The 19,984-nt window shown below is 52.7% G+C and overlaps 4 protein-coding genes across 6 annotated transcripts in view; all 4 read right to left on the bottom strand.

Moving 5' to 3' along the window:
• The window catches only part of LOC147043687 (7-methylguanosine phosphate-specific 5'-nucleotidase-like), a 2,988-nt gene extending 2,858 nt beyond the window's left edge, over positions 1-130 (bottom strand). The window contains exon 1 of the mRNA XM_085932897.1: positions 15-130. Coding sequence (XP_085789023.1) covers positions 15-17 — 3 coding nt within the window. The 5' untranslated portion in view covers positions 18-130. The remainder of the gene's footprint in view (positions 1-14) is intronic.
• A 1,029-nt stretch (positions 131-1,159) lies between these two features.
• Positions 1,160-4,675, bottom strand: klhl11 (kelch-like family member 11). The gene is made up of 2 exons (XM_085933669.1): positions 3,631-4,675; positions 1,160-3,410 (listed from the first exon to the last, which is right to left on the bottom strand). Exons 1-2 carry the CDS (start codon positions 4,125-4,127, stop codon positions 1,826-1,828), a joined length of 2,082 nt encoding a protein of 693 aa, XP_085789795.1. The 5' UTR covers positions 4,128-4,675; the 3' UTR covers positions 1,160-1,825.
• A 97-nt stretch (positions 4,676-4,772) lies between these two features.
• On the bottom strand, positions 4,773-15,361 carry aclya (ATP citrate lyase a). 3 transcript variants are annotated; one of them, XM_085933666.1, is made up of 28 exons: positions 15,193-15,361; positions 13,722-13,885; positions 12,750-12,872; positions 11,824-11,886; positions 11,515-11,705; positions 10,720-10,799; positions 10,367-10,497; positions 9,949-10,067; positions 9,704-9,840; positions 9,581-9,642; positions 9,403-9,520; positions 9,175-9,329; positions 8,900-8,993; positions 8,494-8,635; positions 8,257-8,425; positions 8,077-8,181; positions 7,641-7,837; positions 7,424-7,505; positions 7,186-7,296; positions 6,976-7,103; positions 6,639-6,732; positions 6,418-6,572; positions 6,195-6,345; positions 5,971-6,114; positions 5,781-5,894; positions 5,641-5,723; positions 5,480-5,556; positions 4,773-5,408 (listed from the first exon to the last, which is right to left on the bottom strand). In XM_085933666.1, the coding sequence occupies exons 2-28, from the start codon at positions 13,878-13,880 to the stop codon at positions 5,314-5,316; spliced, it is 3,279 nt and encodes a 1,092-aa protein (XP_085789792.1). In that variant the 5' UTR covers positions 13,881-13,885; positions 15,193-15,361; the 3' UTR covers positions 4,773-5,313. The 3 variants fall into 3 exon arrangements, with proteins under 3 accessions (XP_085789792.1, XP_085789793.1, XP_085789794.1); XM_085933667.1 differs by having other exon boundaries at positions 13,722-13,914; positions 15,193-15,358; XM_085933668.1 differs by lacking the exon at positions 13,722-13,885 and having other exon boundaries at positions 15,193-15,335.
• A 641-nt stretch (positions 15,362-16,002) lies between these two features.
• On the bottom strand, positions 16,003-19,789 carry cnp (2'',3''-cyclic nucleotide 3'' phosphodiesterase). Its single transcript, XM_085934653.1, has 4 exons — positions 19,660-19,789; positions 17,731-18,939; positions 17,400-17,527; positions 16,003-17,059 (listed from the first exon to the last, which is right to left on the bottom strand). The coding sequence occupies exons 2-4, from the start codon at positions 18,896-18,898 to the stop codon at positions 16,607-16,609; spliced, it is 1,749 nt and encodes a 582-aa protein (XP_085790779.1). The 5' UTR covers positions 18,899-18,939; positions 19,660-19,789; the 3' UTR covers positions 16,003-16,606.
• Between the last annotated feature and the right edge of the window lie 195 nt (positions 19,790-19,984).

Genomic DNA, 19,984 nt, shown 5'->3' on the forward strand with positions numbered 1-19,984 from the left:
TGAGATCAACTTGCCATGTTCACAAAGGCGTGTGCGTGCGTGTGCGTGCGTGAGCGTGCGTGAGCGTGCGTGCGTGCGGGTTGACGAACGTGTCGACACGGTGGATTTGGAAGAAAAGCGTGCAGCGAGGAAGTGCTGGGCCAGCCGGGCCGTTACGTTTCAGGGATCGGGAGGGAGACCTGTTGTGTTGCCTTTGGCATTTCACATACGGTGTAGGAATAATGAAAACTCATACACCACTTTACCGCTGCGAGTATAAAACTTGCTGCTGTAGCACATAATCAAAACATGATACTAAGATTCGCGGGCTGTCTGATATTACGTTTTATTCTGCGAGATGTGTGACGATAAAGCAGAGTTGGAGGATTTACGAGCTCGTGAATAGCCTTTGAAGGTAGCACGGCTACTAGCGTCACACCCCGTGTGCAACCGCTCTCGCTCCTACGGGAAACAACATGTTGAACGTTCCGTTTCATTCATACATTAAAATATAATAAATATACTAATAATTATATATATAATAATAATTATATATAATTATATATATATATATATATTCTCCTACTTACATTTATAGGACGTCTGAGTGTTTGTTATCCATGAAAGACAAAACATTTTTGCTGTATTTTATTGAAACTGGAATGATACTTTAGAAAGCAAAATCAAAGTGCAGCAACGTCTCAAAACCCCTTTAGACTAACAAATGAATGGGGACAAAAATACTCTTTTGGCGCAAAAGGAATGAGTGGCTTTGTAAGACATTTGTCAGAGAAGTGGAATGCCTTCATTGCATCTTGAAGGAAATATAAGAAAAAATGCAGACCACAATGCCAAGCTTGTCGAAGACAGGAAATTAAACAATGTCTCGTTAGTGCGTCTGCACAAAAGCGGTTATGGCACTCAAAGTGTTGACATGAACAGAGATTGTCACAGTGTTAACAAATGGAACCCAGCCCCCATCTGAGAACAAGCCACAGAGGAATGTCAAATATATATACTGTATAAACAGCTTTGTTATTTATATACAGACAGATAAACATCATCTCGATCTCATTGTCGCCACACTTATTAACATACATTCAGTGCATCCGTACATACGATTCACGGCTTCCCCAAAAGTGGCTGACGACGACACAACACGGCGTTGGCTTTGGTGAGGGCGAGGCGTGTTCCACTGCAGCACGTTACCAACAAACCGAGTAATGGAGAAATGGGTGGCGCGCTCATGGATTGGGACTCTACCGTGCGGACGAGAGCACGAGAGAACTTCAGAAGCAGCCGTTTAGGAAGTCTCATTTCCACTGAGCGGCACCAGTTTCGGCATTTGCACTGTGGCAACAACAACAAAAATGAATCCATCTCAAATTCCACATGTTGTTTTACACTTGTTTCGACAAATTCAACGGAAGTGTACTGCAAATCATTCTGTCGATCATCGGATGACACTTTTTTTTCCTTTATGTCTGCTTCTAACACGTGTGGCACCTCTTTCTCTCATCCACATATGGAGCAACTAAGCCAATGGGAGGAAAGGTGCCAGACTGGGTAGTGACGCTGGGTAAGAAGTAGCAGTTGGAATGAATCTACAAATCAAATCTGGAGATACGACACTTGCCACCAATTGGTCACTCCAATGGAACGCATTGAATATTCATTCCCCCGTCCCGTCCGGTGTTAGCTAAAAAATAAAAGCTGGCACCGGAATGCAAATGCCGACCTTTCAAAGGAATGAAGCGATCCGAAGCGCCTGGCTCGGCCCGGCCCGGCCCGGCTCGGCCCGGCCCGGCTCGGCTCGGCCCGGCCCGGCCCGGCCCGGCCCGGCCCTTCAGCACTCGATCTGCGACTGCAGTTGCCGGCGCAGCGTGAGCGTGCGGCGGTGCAGCTGCTGCATCTGCTGCATGCGGTCCCGCTGGCGCGCCAGGTTCTGCGGCATGGGGTAGCGCTGGCAGCCGTACAGGAAGCGGTAGGGCACGCGCACGTGGCAGGCGGTGGCGCGGCACCTGGGTTGCGGCATGGGCGGCAGCAGCATCCAGCGCCTGCGCTCGGCGCAGTAGCGGTAGGCCTCCTTGCGGTACTGCTTGTCCACGTCGTCGCTGTTCTTCCAGCCGCCGATGATGAAGACGTCGTCGTCAAAGTGGCAGATGGCGGCGCCCTCGATGCTGGTCACCTCGGGCGGCAGGCTCTCCAGGATCTCGTCGGGGACGCGGGCGCCGATCTTCTGGCGGGCCGCCTCGTCCCGCATGTCGTAGCTCTTGGGGCAGCAGGAGGCCGTGTGGTAGAAGTTGGTGGCGGCCACGGCCATCTGGAAGACGCAGTAGTTGTCCACCAGCGGCAGCGAGTCCACGTCCTGCCACTGGTGGCTGTCGGTGTCGTAGCGGGTGGTCACCGTCTTCAGCCCGTCGTCTTTGTCCGTGTCGACGGGCGTGCGGGCCGTCACGTAAACGTAGCGGTCCTCCACGCTCACCGCCTTGACGTCGCGCAGGATCTTGGGCGCCGACTCCAGGTTGTGCCACTTGTCCTGCTCGGGCTCGTACACGCTGACGTCCTTGAAGCCCGGGCTGAAGTTGCCGTGGCCGCCGATGCTGTACAGGATGTCCTTGATGCGGGTCAGGCCGAAGGAGTGCTTGCGGGTGGTCAGGTTGCTCACCTGCTCCCAGGTGTTGTAGTTGGGGTTGTAGCGCTCCACCGTCTTGGCGAAGCCCGGCTCCATGGAGCCGGCCACGTAAACGTGCGAGTCGGTGGCGGCGATGGCGTGGCCGTCCAGATGGTTGTGGATGTGCGGGAGGTTGACCCAGCGGTCCTCGTAGACAAAGTAGCCCACGCACTCGCTCAAGTAGTCGCCGCCCTCCGACACGCCGCCCACCACCATGATGACGTCCATGTTCTGGCCGAAGCGCGGCTGGAAGGACGCCACGAAGGAGGACCACAGCTCCAGGTCGGCCAAGTTGACGTTCTCAAAGCGGATGGCGTAACCCTCCAGCGCCTCCGACACCAGGCGCAGGCACGCCTCGTTGGACGCCACCATGGGCTCGTTCTTGACCGCCCGCGTCAGGTAAGTGGGCTTGATCTGGGGCAGTCTGAGCAGCCGGAAGAGCTCCTCAAAGTAGCCGCCGCGCTCTTCGGGCATCTTCTGCACCCACTTGAGCACCGCTTCGAAGAGCACCTCCTCCGAGTCCACCGTAATCTGGTCGTCCGACAGCCAGTTGCGCACCAGGTGGAAGGGCAGCGTGTAGAACTCCTCGTCCTGGATCACCTTGTGGAAGTTGCGGCGGATCATGTCGGCCGCTCGCAGGGCCAGCTGGTCCAAGGTGTACATGTGCGCCAGGCTGTGCACGGCCACGCAGTTGGTCAGGCTCAGCTTCTTCTTCAGGAACTCTCCGCAGAAGTCCTTCAGCTGCACCAGTAAGAACCTGGGTATGAGAGAGCGAGAGCGAGAGAGAGAGAGAGAGAGAGAGAGAGAGAGAGAGAGAGAGAGAGAGCGAGAGAGAGCGAGAGAGGTCAAAGGTTTGAGGGCCACTAGCCTAAACGCACTAACGTCAGTCACTTCACTGTTGGCTGAGATCAAATTCTCTGTTTGGCATGCACAGACTTCGTCAATAAAGCTGATTGTTAGACAGAAGCGCTCGGTACCTGTCAGCTAGCTCCAGGACTTCATGCACGTTGCAGGTGCTGACGCGAATCTCCCCAGTGTACATGTACTGAATGACGCTCTCCACCGTCTCTGCGTCGGGCCCCGTCTCCGAGCTCCACTCCTTCATGTCCACCCGGCCGGACACCGACTCGGAGAACTGTCCGCTCAGCAGCGGGGTAAAGTAGTAGGTGGCGGCGGCCAACACCGAGCGATGGGCCGCGAACTCGCACGTCCGGACGCCGCCGGCCGCCGCGCCGCTGCTGCTGCTGCTGCTGCTGAAGGCGAGCGTGACGTCGCAGAACAAGCCTTGCTTGCGCTGCTCGTTCTGCCGCCGCGACAACTCCGAGCAGTGGGAGGACGACGCAAAGTCCTCGGCCTCCTCCGCGTCGCCATCCGCGGACAGAGAGCTCGGCGTGCCGCAAACGCTACTGCTACCGCCGCTACTATTGCCGTTACTCCGGGTCGAGTCCTCCGGGTTGGGAGCCGCCGCTGCCATTCTGCTCTCCGGTGACCAGAAGACGGGTTCGAGGAAGAAGACCAAAAAAGGAAGCCAACTCGCAGAATCAAGGGACTACAGGTCCAACCGAGCGCCACATTGAAGCCAGCACTCACGCCTCCATTTGCTTCGGAAGTCGGCCGGTCGGCCGCCGCGGAAATGCTACGAAACTAGCTAAGAACAACGCAGACTTGTTTATGTAGCCATTGAGCTTGGCCATATCAATGTTCCCTCCCTCCCGTGGCACGCTCGCGAACTGTACATTTGGGACGATATTTCAGTTTGTCGTCCGTCAGTCAGCTTGCCGACATCAACGTAAACAAGCCCGGCCGGGCGACTTGGCTTGAGTCAATGAGCTGCTGACTCTGAGCCTGACAGAAAGTGACCTGCGCAGTGCGAGAAAGGCGTCAGGCGGCCACTTCCGGCTCGCAAGGGACACCCGGAAGCTCATGTTGAGATCCTTTTCATTCATTCTGCAGCACATTGTCGGTCATATCGACTCATATCCGTCCGTCCGTCCGTCCGTCCATCCATCCATCCGTCCGTCCATCCATCCATCCATCCATCCATCCATCGTGTTCACAGTCGCTTGTCTAGCTCTCAATCTCCCAAGTGTGTGACGTCACAGAGTGCCCTGTACTCCGCTTTGGTCCTCATGTGCAATTTATCACGCAGTGAACTTTAATCACACATATATTGACAAACAGTAGCGTCAGTATAGAGAGAGCACGCCACACAAGCATTGCATTAACGCTGTTGATCCTAAATAGATAGATATCCTTGTACTACTGTCATTGTTGGGTGCACTTATTTTACCTGGGGATTACATTGGCCAATAAATGGTCCCTTTTGCAACAAACAGCCAAGACATGGACAAGTAAAACATCTTTTGGATGAATACATCTACAGTAGACATAAAAAAAAAACAACAAAAAAAAGCTATTACTACAGTGTACGTGATCACAATATTATTGCACTGCACGGTCGGTCACCCGGTGGAACAAGCTCGAGATGATGAGAATGACCATCGTAAAATGCCACATGGAATGGCGTGAGAATATGTTGTTTTCAACTTTGTCACCAGTCATGACTACTAGGAGGGTACGTCTTCACAGTGTTTTCTAATACCGACAATCTCAAACTATTTCAGGCAATACTAAGTTCTTGTATGATATATGCTCGATCATCACATGGACATGTGTTCCGGCAGCACGTAGGAGATGTCATCCCAAGGGTGGCGATACAAGCCCTGCCTTAGCCTCTTCTGATCCAGGTAGTGTCCTAAAAAGACGCTTTTGTTATCGATCATATTTGGCGGAAGCCACACTTTCGACTTGACTTTGCCCACCCACCGATGAATCCCATGCTGCGACCCAGGACGAAGATGCCGTTCAGCGCTCCGATTTCTACAAACTCGTCCGCTTCGTCCCTGGCGAAATAAAGGATTCCATTTGAGGAAGAACTGATTTGCTGTTGCTGATGTTTGGCCACCTCGGCGGAGGTCATTGACTACCTGGTAAATCCGCCGCAGGTTCTGAGCAGGTCCACAAAGGCCACGCCGATGAAGCCGTCCACATTTAGGATCAAGTTGGGTTTCTGACACAAACGCACAGGAAGTCAATGAGGCTCAAAAGTGTGACAAGGGCTTCTTACTTTTGAAGTGGTGATCTTCTCCACATCCAGAGCGTAATCCAGCAGCTGTGTGGAGGGGAAGTGCTGCTTCACAAAGTCCTTCAAGATCTGGACTCGCATGTCGGGATTGTTAATCTGCGATAGATCACGCAACATATGACAGAGGAAGCGGCGCAAGCCCGGTCCACGCAAGGCGCCTCCTTCGACTTACAGACTTGACCCTGTGGCCGATGCCCATGATGAGCTTGCCGTCCTTCTTCATTTTGTTGACAAACTCCATGGGCAGCAGGCCGCTGTCGAAGGCCTTGCTGAACTGTTTGGCCGCCGCATCCAAGGCGCCTCCGAAGCGGTCGCCCTGTCAAAGCAACGAGCCAGAGAATGATGTGAAAAAGCACTTAGCTAGCGTGGAGCGGAGCAGAGCAGAGCAGGTCTTACGATGGTGAGCAGGCCTGAGGTGAGGCTAGAGATCAGATCTTTGCCGGCTCGGGCGCACACGATAGTGTTATGGGCGCCGGATACGGCCGGACCGTGATCGGCCGTCACCATGAGACACATCTCGATGAACTGGCAGGCGTATCTGGGTAGCCTGGAGAAGAGATAGCGGATGGATCGGATCACCCGCCGGAGATCATCTCAATAGTTGGGTGAGAAGACAGACCTCCTCTGGAACCATAGCAGCCCCAGAGTGCCCCCGAGGCCAATTTCCGACTTGAAGACCTCCGTGATGGGCATGCCGGCGTAGATGAGTTCCTGCCCCCTTTCGTCGCAAATGCTGGTCATAAAGGACGCCGGTTTGCGGATGAGACCCAGCTCCTGGAGAGAGAGCAACCCCATTGTGTGTGGAAAAGAATTCAACGTGAGAATCCAAAGATGACTCACTCGTGCCCAGGAGTAGTCCATGGGGACTGTAGGAGGGGGCAGCTCCGGTGCTGGCTGGATGACTCCTTTGCCCACCAGGTCGTCATATACAGACCTGCGCGGATGGAATATTGACTTTGGAGAAAGAGAAGAGCAAGGGACAATAACTCGCCCTTGTTCAGCAGACCCTCAAAAACGAAAGACTCATAAGTCACTTCCAGTACATGTTGGGCTAGAGCTAGTCAGTTTTTTCCGCCAGTCAAACGCACTACCGAGACAGGGCTCCTGCGTTCTATGGGGCAGCCATTTTTTTTCTACTGCTAAAATAAAGCTGAAATGAAAAGTCACTTGGACTGACTTAATGATCTCTCCCAGCTCATCAAAGCTCTTGGGCACGAAGGCACCGGCCTCCTTCAGAGCTTTGTTCTTGGCCACCGCCGTCTCCGAAGCTTGATTAGCGCACGCCCCCGCGTGGCCGAACTGGACCTGAGATAGGCGTAGAAGGAAAAACACCACCACGACACAAATTCAAATCATTCAAATCGGTCATCGGCAGCGTAGCTTTTACCTCCGAAGCGAACACGGTAGCGCAAGTTCCGATGCACCAGCACACCACGGGCTTGGTGATCCTGCCTTCCCGGATGCCCTGGCAGATCTTGTACTCCTCGGTGCCGCCGATCTAGGACACAGCGGCCAATCGGGAGGCTCCTCCGATTACATTTTCCCCAGAGTCGGGCCGTCGGCCAATCGGGCCGCTCCTCCGATTACGTTTCCCCAGAGTCGGGCCGGGCCGCCGTACGGCTCACCTCGCCCAGCACGACGATCATCTTGACTCCGGGGGTGTCCTGGTAGCGCAGAACGTGATCGGTGAAGACGGAGCCCGGGTATCTGCGGAACCATCCGCATTCAGTACATTTCATGGAAATGTTTCCCAGACAGGAAAATGCAGCTTGCCGCTACCGACGCTTTCATCCATCCAATTTTCAAATAGAAAAATATCCAATCGGGTACACTTTGACTTACCTGTCTCCGCCAATGGCCACGCCTTCAAACACGCCATCGGTGGTGCGCGAAATGATGTTGTTGAGCTCGTTGGACATGCCGCCCGAGCGCGAGACGTACGCCACGCTGCCCGGCCGGTACAGCTTGGAGGCCAGGATGTTGTCCAGCATGCCCCCGGTGTTGCCGATCTTGAAGCAGCCCGGTTTGATGCCGCCCACCTGTGGGAGGGAGGGAGGGAGGAAGCAAGGAAGGAGTGAGGGAAGCAAGGAGTGAGGGAAGCAAGGAGTGAGGGGAGCAAGGAGTGAGGGAAGCAAGGAGTGAGGGAAGCAAGGAAGCAAGCGAGGAGTGAGGGAAGCAAGGAAGGAAGCAAGGAAAAGCGCACTGTCAATTGGCGTATCCTTTATTAATCACCAAACATTTCAATCACAAGTTGAAAAGAGAAGACAGCGGGACTCACGGTTGCCGGTCCGATGATGGTGACGCCCTTCTCGTCGGCTCGCCGAATGATCTTCCTGGTGTGTGCTTCGGGGATTCCCTCCGCTATGATGGCGATGGTGTGAATCTGAACAATTTGATTGGGAAAGAAGAGAAGAAAAATGTGCATTTGTGTAAGTGGAGGGCAGATGGAATACGTTACCTGAGGGTACTGCATGGTCTCCATGGTGCTGTCAAAGGCTGAGCGCAAGGACGCAAAACTGATGAGCACGTCCACGTCCGGGTGCTTCTTCATGGCGTCGGCCATGTTTTTGTACACCGGGAGGAGGATCTCTTTATGACCCCAGTAGAACTTCTGCTTGTGGTCTCCGCTGGAAGAGAAGACGGGGCTCTCTGAGAACCTGCAAACGGCTGGGCGCGCCGGCCGGCCGGCGCTCACGTGAAGGGGTAGACCATGGCCGCCACCGAGGGCTCGTCTCTGGAGCAGACGTAGTCAAAGTCCAGCATGCCCTGCACGGCCCGCGTCTGCATGCCCCACACCGTGGACTTGGTGTGCTTGCTGAACAGCGTGCTCGCCTTGACTGCAAGGTACAACTGTTTATTGCCCCCACACCCGAATGAATCGGAACGTGCGCGTCCGTGCCGATGAACGCTCTGCAAATGAGCTGGGAAAGGCTCCGGCTCCCCCGTGACCCAAAAGAAAACAATGGAGACGGACGTCGGATCGTCTTTCACGTTCCGGCGAGTGAAGACTGCAAAGTGCTTCGAATGCCTCTAAAAGGCCTCCGATGAAATGCCGACGACCCACCAACGTTCACCCGTGTATGAAGCGTGCATTTTCTCACCGACGGGAGCGGCACTTTTGCTATTCTTTGCCGGCGAGCCCTCGGCGTTACCTCTGTTGTCAGAAAAGGAGGCGGTGCGAGTGGACGCCGGGGTCTGAAAGGGGGAAACTCCACATGAATGTCGTGACGGGCTGTTTTCGACGTTGACCAGTCATTTGCGTGCGTCATCGGCGTTTTGTTTCATTGTCACATTCCCACAGTGAAAAGCTCTCAGACAAAAGAGCCGCGGGACCAGGACAAAGCGCTGCGCCGTTAAACGACGGACGGCGTCATACCGACGTGTTGCCGCTGGAGTTGAGCAGGAAATTGGCAGTGTGGGCGGCGACGGGAGGCTGGTTGGGGATGGGCCGGTGGCCCAGAGCCATGCCCACGATGGCGGTCATGTGGGTTTCGGTGCCAAAGACGTGGATGGGGATCCCGGTGGTCTTGCCTGTCGTCAGCCAGTCAGTGGACGCACAATCAAATGACATTTGTGTCCGTTTGGACTCAAATGGGAATCTCACCAACTTCTCCCATCACCCGGAGACCCTCCTGGTAATTTGGACCCCCGCGCCTGACGAAAATGGCCACTTGGTGCTCCTTGAGCGGCACCTGGTAGTCTCGGATGGCTCGAACGATTCCCTGACGCCGTGCCATAACGTTAGCGAGTTGCCATTTAGCGGGACACGCCTGAGTTCTTACCTTGAACGTGGCCGCCACGTTGGTGAAGTTGGCGATGCTCCCTCCGATGATCAAGACTTTGCCTGGGAAAGCAGATAAAGGCAGGAAGGAAGACGAACGGACGCACGGACGGACGGACGTTACCATCGGGGTGCTTCTCCCTGGTCATGAGCGAGAGGATGGTCTTGGCGTAGTCGTACGTCTGCTGCTCGCTCGGCGCCCCCGAGTACTCGCCGTAGTTGGCCAGCTCGTCGACGCCGCCCAGGTCGCAGATGGTGTCGCTGTGAGAGGAAGGGAATGAGCACTTTTTAGGCTCAAGCAAAGGGAAGGAAGGATTCCTCGGTCGCGCTTCGACCATGCCCGCCGAAGAAATGAACCAATTTGGCTACCTGTACACGACAGAGGCTCCGCCCCCCGCCACCATGGTCCAGATCCGCCCCTGCGGGTTGAGCAGGGTCAGTTTGAGGCTGGCGCCGCTCTTGGCGTCCAGGTCGGCGATGTAGGCCTCCTGCCAGACAGGGAAAAAAGAAAATGATTGGAGTGGGAAGGTGGCCCGCAAAAGTCTTTGCAACGGTGCTCCATTTTGCCAGGCAGACGCAGAAACACATCTGGCGTCTGGGAGGGAAAACACCAAAGGTGCTCGCCGTCCCCCTCGAGCGAGCCAATTAGAGCGTCCGTCTGCCGCCGCCGCCGCCGGCTGAATCCGTCTGAGACCGACAGCCGTCAGTGCCGAGAGCTACTCGAAACACGTACGCATCCGTTTGATGGATTTCATTGGCAGAATGTCGATAAAGTGGTTGAAATGACCTCAGGGTAGGCCTCCCTGCCGAAAGGCGGCGGGAACTCCACATCACCCCACTTGGCCTTGCAGATGTAGTCGGCCGTGGCGTCGATCTTGGCCGCCATGTCCAGCACGTAGACGCCATCTTTGGTGACCACTACGGCAAGAGAGGGAACAGAGGAGGCGACGCGGCCTCTTATGCTGGCAGCGTGCGTGGAGGACTTGAAAGCGCCACGAGCCAATTACGAACATCAAACAGCAAGCGCATCAAATATTGACGACGTTCCTTTGGCTTTGAAATCTGGTGTCTGAATGTTTAGCAAAGGGTAATGAAGTCAGGCTGACTTTAGGATAAATATCAAATGAATACCACACCTACCCAGTGGGTTGATCTCCAGGTACGTGAAGAACAGATCCTCATATAGGTTGAAAAGGCCCACAATGAACTGGGCCAAGACCCTGACAACATCATCAGAATAGTCCAATTCACATCACTAGAAATGATGTTATCAAATTCAATGAAGGTGAAAGTGTGTGACGTATGTATGTGCGGTCACGGGGCGTCACTGTCGGAAGCTTGTCTGACCCGCGCGCCACCCTTTCCAGCCTGAGTGACTCGGCTTCCCGAGTGTGCTTGGAATGGAAAAAGACTATGTGAGTGAAAAGATGGATGGCTCGCTGTGTGTGTGTGCGTGGTTGGCTGGCTGGCTGGCTGGCTGGCTGGCTGTGTGTGCGTGCGTGCGCGTTCCGTCAATGTCAGCCAAGACAGCGAAACGCAGCCGTAATGAGAGTGCTTCTGGACAGACGGACAAGAAGTGGGGGGGGGCACCAGTGGTGGCGGGAGGGACAGCCATCAAAATAAATGGACGTGCTGTGAATACACGCAAGCAGCCTTGAAGGGAACAAGGCTTGGGGGCAGGAAGCAAAGGAGAGACTTTGTCATTTGGCTAATGGAAAGCTCTCGCTCGCTCGCTCGCTCTCTCTCTCTCGCTCGCTGACTCGCACCCACCCACCCACCGACCCCCATCAGAGCGCCAGGCCTTCAATGCTCGAGTAGGGTTGTGTAGTGTTTGTTGCGCAGCCTCAATGCTGTTGTCAGTCTCTCGCGCTTCCATTTATTGTTGAGTGAAAAATAAAAGTGTGTTTGGCAAAGACTCTTTAGTCAACAACTCACAGCCTCTTGTCGTTGGGGACGTGGGCCAGCAGTCGCTTGCTCACCGAGCCCTCGCAGATCTTGTCGTCCACGCCCACCGGCAACTTGTTGGCCTTGGCGTCCACGTCGCCCACGTCCACGCCGCCCTGGTGGTGGAACAGCACGTGGTCGCCCTCGCGGCTGGCGTAGATGCACACGTAGAACTCCTCCTCCTGGATGGATGGCAAGCGCCTTCAACGACGGTTCCTCCGTGGAGCGCCAGCAAAAATGCAACCGCTTGACGCTCCGGCCAACCTGGTCCACTCAAGTTTGGCGCGAGGGACGACTTACCTGCTTGTGAGGGACAAAGGGTTCGATGAGGAAGTTCTTGAGAACGCCTTTGGCTTTTCCCACCTGAGGATGAACATAGATGACAATGCAAGTTGAGCATAGCGCTCAATTGTCTGTGCTCCCGATTCCTGCCGCCAAAGAAAGTCAAAGGCCACTCCGAAGAGCAGCGCTGCAGATTTCTGGCTCCAGGCGCAGGCAGCTCATTTGGCATTTGCGTCGAGAGGCCGACAAGCGCGGGCGGGGCGGGGTAGGGTAGGGTAGGGTAGAGTAGGCAGCGCTTTTACCACAAGGGACCGGCGGGCGGGGAGCAGCCAGCCGGAAAGGAAATACAACAACGCCAGCCACTTGTCATTTTGACGAGTGGCCAATAAAGGAAGGTGGTGAATACAGGTGGGTTACAGGTTTCAAATTGTACGCCGCAGCAATCTCCGGAAGCCATCCTCGACCATATTCATGCGCTGACAGACCTCAACATGAAAATAACAAGACCCTCTTATGACCAATCCAATTGGTTAAATACGTACATCACATGATTGCCGGCAGTTGAAATAAGACCGCTTGGCGTAATTGTGCGTAAATATGAATAGCTCCGAATCGACTCCAATGCTGACTTTATTGACCAAAGTCAACAAGCCTTATCTACGTCATATGTGATGAAATACACGCAGCAGACGCTCTTGTTGTCTTCGGAAGCGGCGTCTTCCGAGGCAAGACGGCGTCAGAGTGACGGATGATGCGCGTTCCGCTCGACTGCATGCATTGATAGACTGCTCGGTGAAAGCGACACGCAGCTTGTCGCCGCAGCAGATACAAAAAGAGGAGGGTGAAGGAGAGAGAGAGAGAGAGAGAGAGAGGCCAGCCAAATGATAGCTAGCGCCAGCCAAATGACTCATTGGCCAAAGTGCACTCTGCACTGGATGACGTACCGTGGTCTCCTTCATGAGGTGGGCCTTCAGCCACTCTCTGACGCCGTTCAAGTCCAGGTTGACGCCAACCAGGCCCAGCTTGCCCCGCCTCTTGATCAGCTGGTCCGGCTTCACCACCAGCCTCTGCACAAGAAGCCAAATGTCATTTACATTACAATACAATCGAATAGAATGCCTTGATTGGCATTGTACAACCACACCAGATGCTGGGTGTTGCCCTTCATAAAAACACGTGCGGTTGAGTAATAAGATCAACACCCAGTGTGCAAATAGGAACAACGCCTTGCCAATATCCAAACGGTCCTCGCAAAACAAACGTGGTGGGCATGACGCAAGGTGGAAATGTGTCATTGCCTGGATGGCTGACATGCAAAAAAAAATAACCCATCAACTAACTTTATAACCATCTCCAGTATGTTTGCGACCCAAACGAAGCGCGTTCCTCACACGTTGGCTGGCTTATTCTGCAGGATTGTGCTATCCCTCACTGGAGGAGAAGGAAGGAGGGGGCCACTCTTCCTCTCATGACTTATGACAGTGCAGCCATTACAATCTGAGCCCTCGCCAGTGATGGGGGGAGGGGGGGGAGGAGGAGGGAGGGGGAGCCCCGACAGACGGCCAACGTTAATGCAATTTTCCAATCGATGCTTGCGCGGCACATCTCTCGCTCTCCCTTTTCCATCTCATCTGCCCTCGGCATCACCATCGTACCTGAAGTCTAATTCAATTGACCTTCCGTTAAAGCAACTCATGCCAGCAATGCTACAGCAGCACCAGGTGACACGCGTGAGCAAAAGTATCGGGAGACACTTTTGGTCTTTACGGCGCAACACCATACGCAGTACCGTATTGAATTTCCTTTCCACCCCGCACTCCGTGATGCCGGCTAACGAGCACTCTGCCCTTGATGAAAAAAGAATAATCAGGCACTTGGGAAAATCAACCAACCAACCAACCAACCAACCAACCAACCTCGGTGAGCAGCCAGGTGTGCTCCAGCGCCAGACGGTCCAGGTCCGTCTCGGGGGTGACGTTAGCATAGCGGAAGCGGTTCTGGACGGTCGCCGAGGTGCAGATGTGCTTGTAGAGGAACTCCTTGCCCGTTTGCTCCGAGATGGCTTTGGCCGACATGTTGGCTACGTCGGGATGGATGAACACAAGGCAGCTTTGGCAAAGGAAGCGGACTACATCAAATCAGCTACACATTTACTGCGCTGATAACACAAGGGGCAATTATTTACCACTCGCCTTATTGTCCTCGAATAGCGACAAGTATAATAAAAGGTTAAGCGCCATTTTGTTTGCTTGCAATTTTCCAATCAAATCAAATAATGCAATACAAATGATGAAGAAAAAAACAAAAAACGCTCTACCTGACTTCTTTTTCATCCTTTATTTCTATACCTATTGCCACAATGAACGCTTCAACCATACAGAGGAGGTTTTAGTTACATTCTTAAATGTCAAACGTGTGGGGAAAAAGAAAAAAAAAGTACTAACAAGCACTCTTAAGCCTGTTGCCTCCTCCTTTGATCATGCATTACTGATACAGGATTGGGTTCTCTTTAAATGCAGTCATAGCTAGCTGGCACTTTGTGAGCATATTGTACAGCATTTAGGACATTCACATTGTCAGGTTACACTTTACAGTGTTGATTTGATATCGCTCAAGCACAAGTTATTTCATTGTGAGTCATAGAGGCTGGATATGTTCCAACTAAAGATGACCTTTACGTTTCCCGAGCCTCTCCGCTGACAGTAGTTAAAAAATGTCAGCCGCTGCTGATATCAAAGCCCACAAGCGCTTTTCCTCATTGTCATGGACTTCATTTCACTCAAAGGCCCGCTGTTTAATAAAGGCGATCATTCATAGAGCTGCTCAACATTATTGATGATCACTTTGCTGGCTGCGTCAATAACACGGTAGCAGGATAGATGGAAACCGTTTGTTCTGGAACAACAACAACAACAACAACCTTCCTTGGTTCAATACATCACTGGCTTTGATTAGAAAGCTGCACAATTTGGGCTGGTGGTGATCAATGTGTGATATCGACCATTGTCTAAAAAAGCCATGACGGCTGACCAGATTCTAGATCAATACTGACAGAAACACGAGTAAACTCAATGAAAAAGGAATGGAACTGATGAAAACAAATATCACAGGTGTTGACTGCAATTTGGGATTGAACAAGAATGCTATTTCATTCCGTTCTTTAGTTTGAATATTCTGAAAGTAGTTTTAAATGACTGGTCAAATTCAAGCAAAAAGTCCAGGAAAGTTGACATTACGACTCCAATTTTCCAATGAATGAATGGATATTTGACGACGCTCTCTGACGTCATACTAGGTGGACTCATTTCATCTTTGGCCAAAGCGGAAAAAAAAAAAAAAAAAAAAAAAAAGACTTGGCGTGTAAGTAGTAAAAAGATACGAACCTACCTTGTGTTAAGATTAGTCCTACAAATGGGACTCAAGTGAGGTTTCAACGCGGGGACTGTGTCAGTTTCCTCCGCAGGTAGGCTTTCGTCTTGATTGGGAACCAACCAAGTCAGCGGTACCGCTCGGCTTGCACTGAGTTTTGTCTTCAGCCTCTCATCTGCTGTGGTAGTCTCTGGCTTCTGATTGGCTCGTCCCGTACCGTGCTGTATTGATGCATTCAATGACTGTCGGGTTAAAACAAGAAATGCCCCAAATCCCATCGCTCGTGGAAGGGAATCTTATGAACAAAACCGCAATATTTGAGAGATTTCAGACAAATAGAACATATGAAGTCAATCTAAATGCAGATCGCAGATCGTTTCTTCATATAAATGCGTTCGTGTCTAAGGCTTTGGGGAAATACAGGGACTATTGAACGTTTCATGAATCTTCCCATGGCTCACACACGCCATTCCCACTAATAGGGCGGAAACAATAGACAATGATTGGTCGACAGGCTTATCTACACACTGTACCCAATCATAAGGGCTGTTGTAAAGGACACTTCCCAATTGACCCACATCTGGTGAGATGGGGTTATTGAGCTCCGATGACTAATTCGATATTTGCCCTTGGCCTGGGTGGGGATTTGCACACGTCTTGCAAATATTACTAATTGTTCTCAAATGTACTGTTGACGTACGGAGTATTGTATTGAAATGGTTCTTTCTAACGCCTTAGTGGACAGTGACATCTACTGGTCATGAACTTAAATACACACACACGCACACTGAAAACTCAAGTGATGCCAGTGCAAAACAGAAAAACAGATTTGCTGGAGCCACACGATTGATTTTTATTGCGTGTACAAAACAAGTGCAAAAATAGTGCTTCACAAAGAGCTACGTAGACAAAGCTGGAGTTCCAAAACAAAAAAAGGCAAAGGTTACGTATAAACGATTTGGATTCACAGCGTTGTTTTAAGTGCAAGCAACCGGCCAGGGTGGAAAGAGAAAAAAAAAAAAAAAAAGCCAAATGTCCCCCTTTTCAAAACAATACGCAGCGCAAACACGCAAAGAGGCATCTTTCAACACGCCATTACATTTAAACGCACAGCTTTGGCCCACTTGCCAGTTACAATCACGATTGTCTCTGCCACTAAGACAACAAGGTAGCTTTAAAGCAATTCTAGACGGTGTGCGAGTCCGGGATTGGGATGCGCGCCGAGTACACGATGGGAGCTAGGATGCTCGTCTGCCACTGATGTGTGAGCAGAAGCCATAGTGAGCTATATGAACTTGACTGAAGGCATTTTGGATAGTGCAGAATGGGGGGTGGGGGGAAGGCACTGAAATTCTGGCTAGCTACATTTGAAGCCCTTGAACTCCTATTTTGGAATCCGTCAGCAATCGCACGCAACGCTTCCTTCACGTGTTCACAAGATGGCGCAGTTCTTTATCTTCTTGGACTCTTTTTTGCCCTGCTCGCGGGATGGGCCCCTGCGCTTGTAGAAGCTGGAGAAGCACGCCGCCGCGCACATGGGCTCTTTGAGCTCCAGCATCCACCTCCCCTCGCCGTAAAAGCGCAGCGAGCCCAGCTCCAAGTCGGTGACGGGTTCCACTTGTTGTAACACCAGGATCTCCAGCAGGTCCAGACCCGTTTGGACCGCCGCCACGCCTTCCGCGCAACCCAGGGTGATGTGGGCACGGCTGCCCGTCGGCAAGGAGCCGGCGCCGGGGACGGAGGGCTCCGCCTCCTTTTCGGCGTCGGCCGGCCACAGGACCAGTTGCTCCTCCGTGAGGCTGACGCGGGCGCCGAAGGTGCGAGGCGTGACGAAAAGCGCAGTCACCATCAGATCGAACACGGAGCCGTACAACTCTGAGACTGCCTGAAAGAAGAAAAAGGGGGTTTAAAAAAAAAAAAAAAAAAGGAAAGAAATAAATAACCCACAACTGCTGTGCTGCCATTGTTTCTTTCACAGACAAGAACAATAGTTTCCTCAACAGGTGGCAAGCAGTAGTGGCTCTGGAGCCAAATTCATTGTTGGTAGCGAAAACCGGCAAATGTTGGCTCACATGTGATGTACCAAGGATGCAAACGGGGGAGGTAACTTCCATGAAAAATCAACCAATAGTTTTAACACTATGGCAACATGAATTTGTACACAAGCCAACAAGGGTGATGGTGGTGTGCGTGTGTGTGAGGGGGGGGGGGGGGGGGAAACTTACGGGTTTCTGGGCATATTCTTTGGCTCCCTCTGCCTTCCCATAGTCACAAAACTTGGTGGTGCAATGGAAGCTTCCTTTGCTTTTGAAGTATTGCTCCAGAGGAACTTCCTGCCCTTCATTCACAGACGCTGCAAAGACATGGAAAAATGAGTCAGGGCCAGTGGAATACAGCTCGAGGGTTTTTTTTGGGACGAGGGCTGCACGATACGTGGAAAACATGCAAGTACATTTTTAGGAACCAGTAAAACTATTTATTTTTTTCCTCCCCCCACACATAAATGAGCAAGCCGAGTGTATTCTCAGCTCATTTATTGGATGGCAGCTCACTCACAGCCAACAGCGTTCTTCTTGACGCCGTCCAGCGCCGTCAGAAAGTCGTTGCCTGTGGACCTGAGGCGGTCCTGCGCGGTGGTGAGCAGGAACCAGCCGAAGAAGAGCGGCAGGCGCACTTCATCCAGCTGGCGCTTCACGGCAGCGACGGCGGCCGGCTTGCGGCCGGACAGCTTGGCGAGCCGCGCTATGTCGGCGCTCCATTTGGTGCGCGGCTCCAGGAAGACTGCGACCATGCCGTGCTCTCGAGCCATCTCGCCCAGGCGGGCCAGCCGCTCCAGAGTGTGGTTGGTGTCGTCCACCACCACCAGGGCCGAGGCGGCGTCGACGCAGCAGGCCACCACCGCCTCGTCGAGGGCCTTGTGCACATCGGCGCCGCGGTCCCCGTTGTCCGCGTAGTCGTCGGCGCAGAAGACGGAGCAGCGGTCTTTGTAGGCGTCGGCCAGCGCTCGGGACAAGAAGGTCTTGCCGCTTCCCGGAAGGCCTCTGATGACCACCAGGGTGCGAGAGGCGCGCAGTGCGTTTTTGGTCTCCTCGTGTTTCAGGATGGGGAACGCCAGGGAATCGGAAGAGGGGACAGTCGCCTCTTTATCGGGTACGGCCTCACTCGACTCAGCTTTTATCGGCTCTGCCGACTTGGCACTTACTTGCGGCTCATCTTCCTTCTTGGGCTCAGTTGGGCGTGACATTTCAGCTTCATTCCCCTCCTGCACAGAGACTTGGGCTAGCTTCTCCGTGGACGCTTCCATTTTCTCCCCACCATTTTGTGTCAGAGCTTCCTTGACAGCTTCTTCCTGAATCTTCTCTGAGCTTGGAGGCTGCGGTTCTTGAGGCTGCTCCAGTGGCGCAGGCTCTTCCCGGGTTGGCGGCGCAGGCTCTTCCCGGGTTGGCGGCGCAGGCTCTGGAACCGGCTCAGACACGGGCTCCGGCTTTTGTGGCCCAGCTTCGGGGCTATCATGGTGCGAGTAAGCTCGGACAGGCGCGGTGTCGGTTCCGGACGAGTCGCCGCCGCTGCTCACCGCAGGCTGCTCCTTCTCCTTCTCCTCCCCCCCCTCGGCGGCAGCTGCTGGTTTCTCAGGCTCTGCAGACGCTTCCAACTGTGTCCCAACCGCCGCCTGTTGCGGATTCTCCAACATGTCGGGAACTTCAGCGTTGTTTGCAGGATCCATTCTTAGCTTGAGAGGGTCACTACTTTACATTAACATGCACCCTAAACGCAGCAAAAGAAAGAATTCATTTCTGATTTTTAACAGCAAAACTAACATACAGTAAAAAGACTCATGTAAACAGTAATAATACCAAGTGCTACTAGACAAAACCGAAAAGAACGTTAACAGAGACTAAGCAGACAAAACGCAGTTAATTTCCCTCTATTGGACGATAATGTTGGGCACCTGGCGTCAGACTTTACAGCGCCATCTAGCGAACGAGTGGCAACAATTTGGATTCTTCACATTTGATGCTTTATTTGCCAGATGTGCGAACGTGTCGTGTCACGAGTCGGAAACGCTTCCTCAAAACTACATTGACCAAAAAAAGAATAATGACGCGCAAATGTTTTACCAGAAACGACATTCAAGTGAACATTTTCCGTTTTAGTTTCCGTAAAGATGCCAACAGCTGTTGTGTGGGTGACGCAGTGAATAAACTCGCGAAAGCTATAAGAAGCGCATTCATGTGAACGAATAGATCGTTAAAGTAAGCAAACATGTTGAAACCGTGTGAAAACATGCATTTAAAATTAAAAGTAAGAGGGCGGAGGGAGGCTAACGTGGCACACAAACAATTACCAAGCCAAACAGGCGGATTGCCAGTAAGCTATCATCCTCGTCTGTGCATAGTGAACTTTTCCTCCCCAAAACACGTCCCATCCCATTGCCATGAACAAAAGACGTCCGTAAGCTTTACAATGTTCGGCGATCAAACTTACCAGCATTCGGTGGGGATTCTTACCACGCGCTTTTTCGCTCGCTCGCTCTCTCGCTCCTCTTGGAGTACAATGACAAGCTAACCTGCTTGCACGCCACGCTTACGTCCACGCGCCGCTTCTCTTCTTCAAGGCACGCACGGCGACGGGGACGCGCACGTTGGGCGGGGCCCACGTGCACGCCCTTCACGGACCGGAAGTGAAATCAATTCAAACTGTGGTCAAATGAAATCGTATTCGTTTTTTCCAACTGACTCAATGATGACGTTAACGTTAAAAAAAATAATGAATGCCAATGATACAATAAGCCTAATACGCTCATTGTGCA

Source organism: Syngnathus leptorhynchus, chromosome 16 (genome assembly GCF_054491065.1).
Source record: "Syngnathus leptorhynchus isolate UIUO chromosome 16, UIUO_Slep, whole genome shotgun sequence".
Taxonomy (NCBI): Eukaryota; Metazoa; Chordata; class Actinopteri; order Syngnathiformes; family Syngnathidae; genus Syngnathus; species Syngnathus leptorhynchus.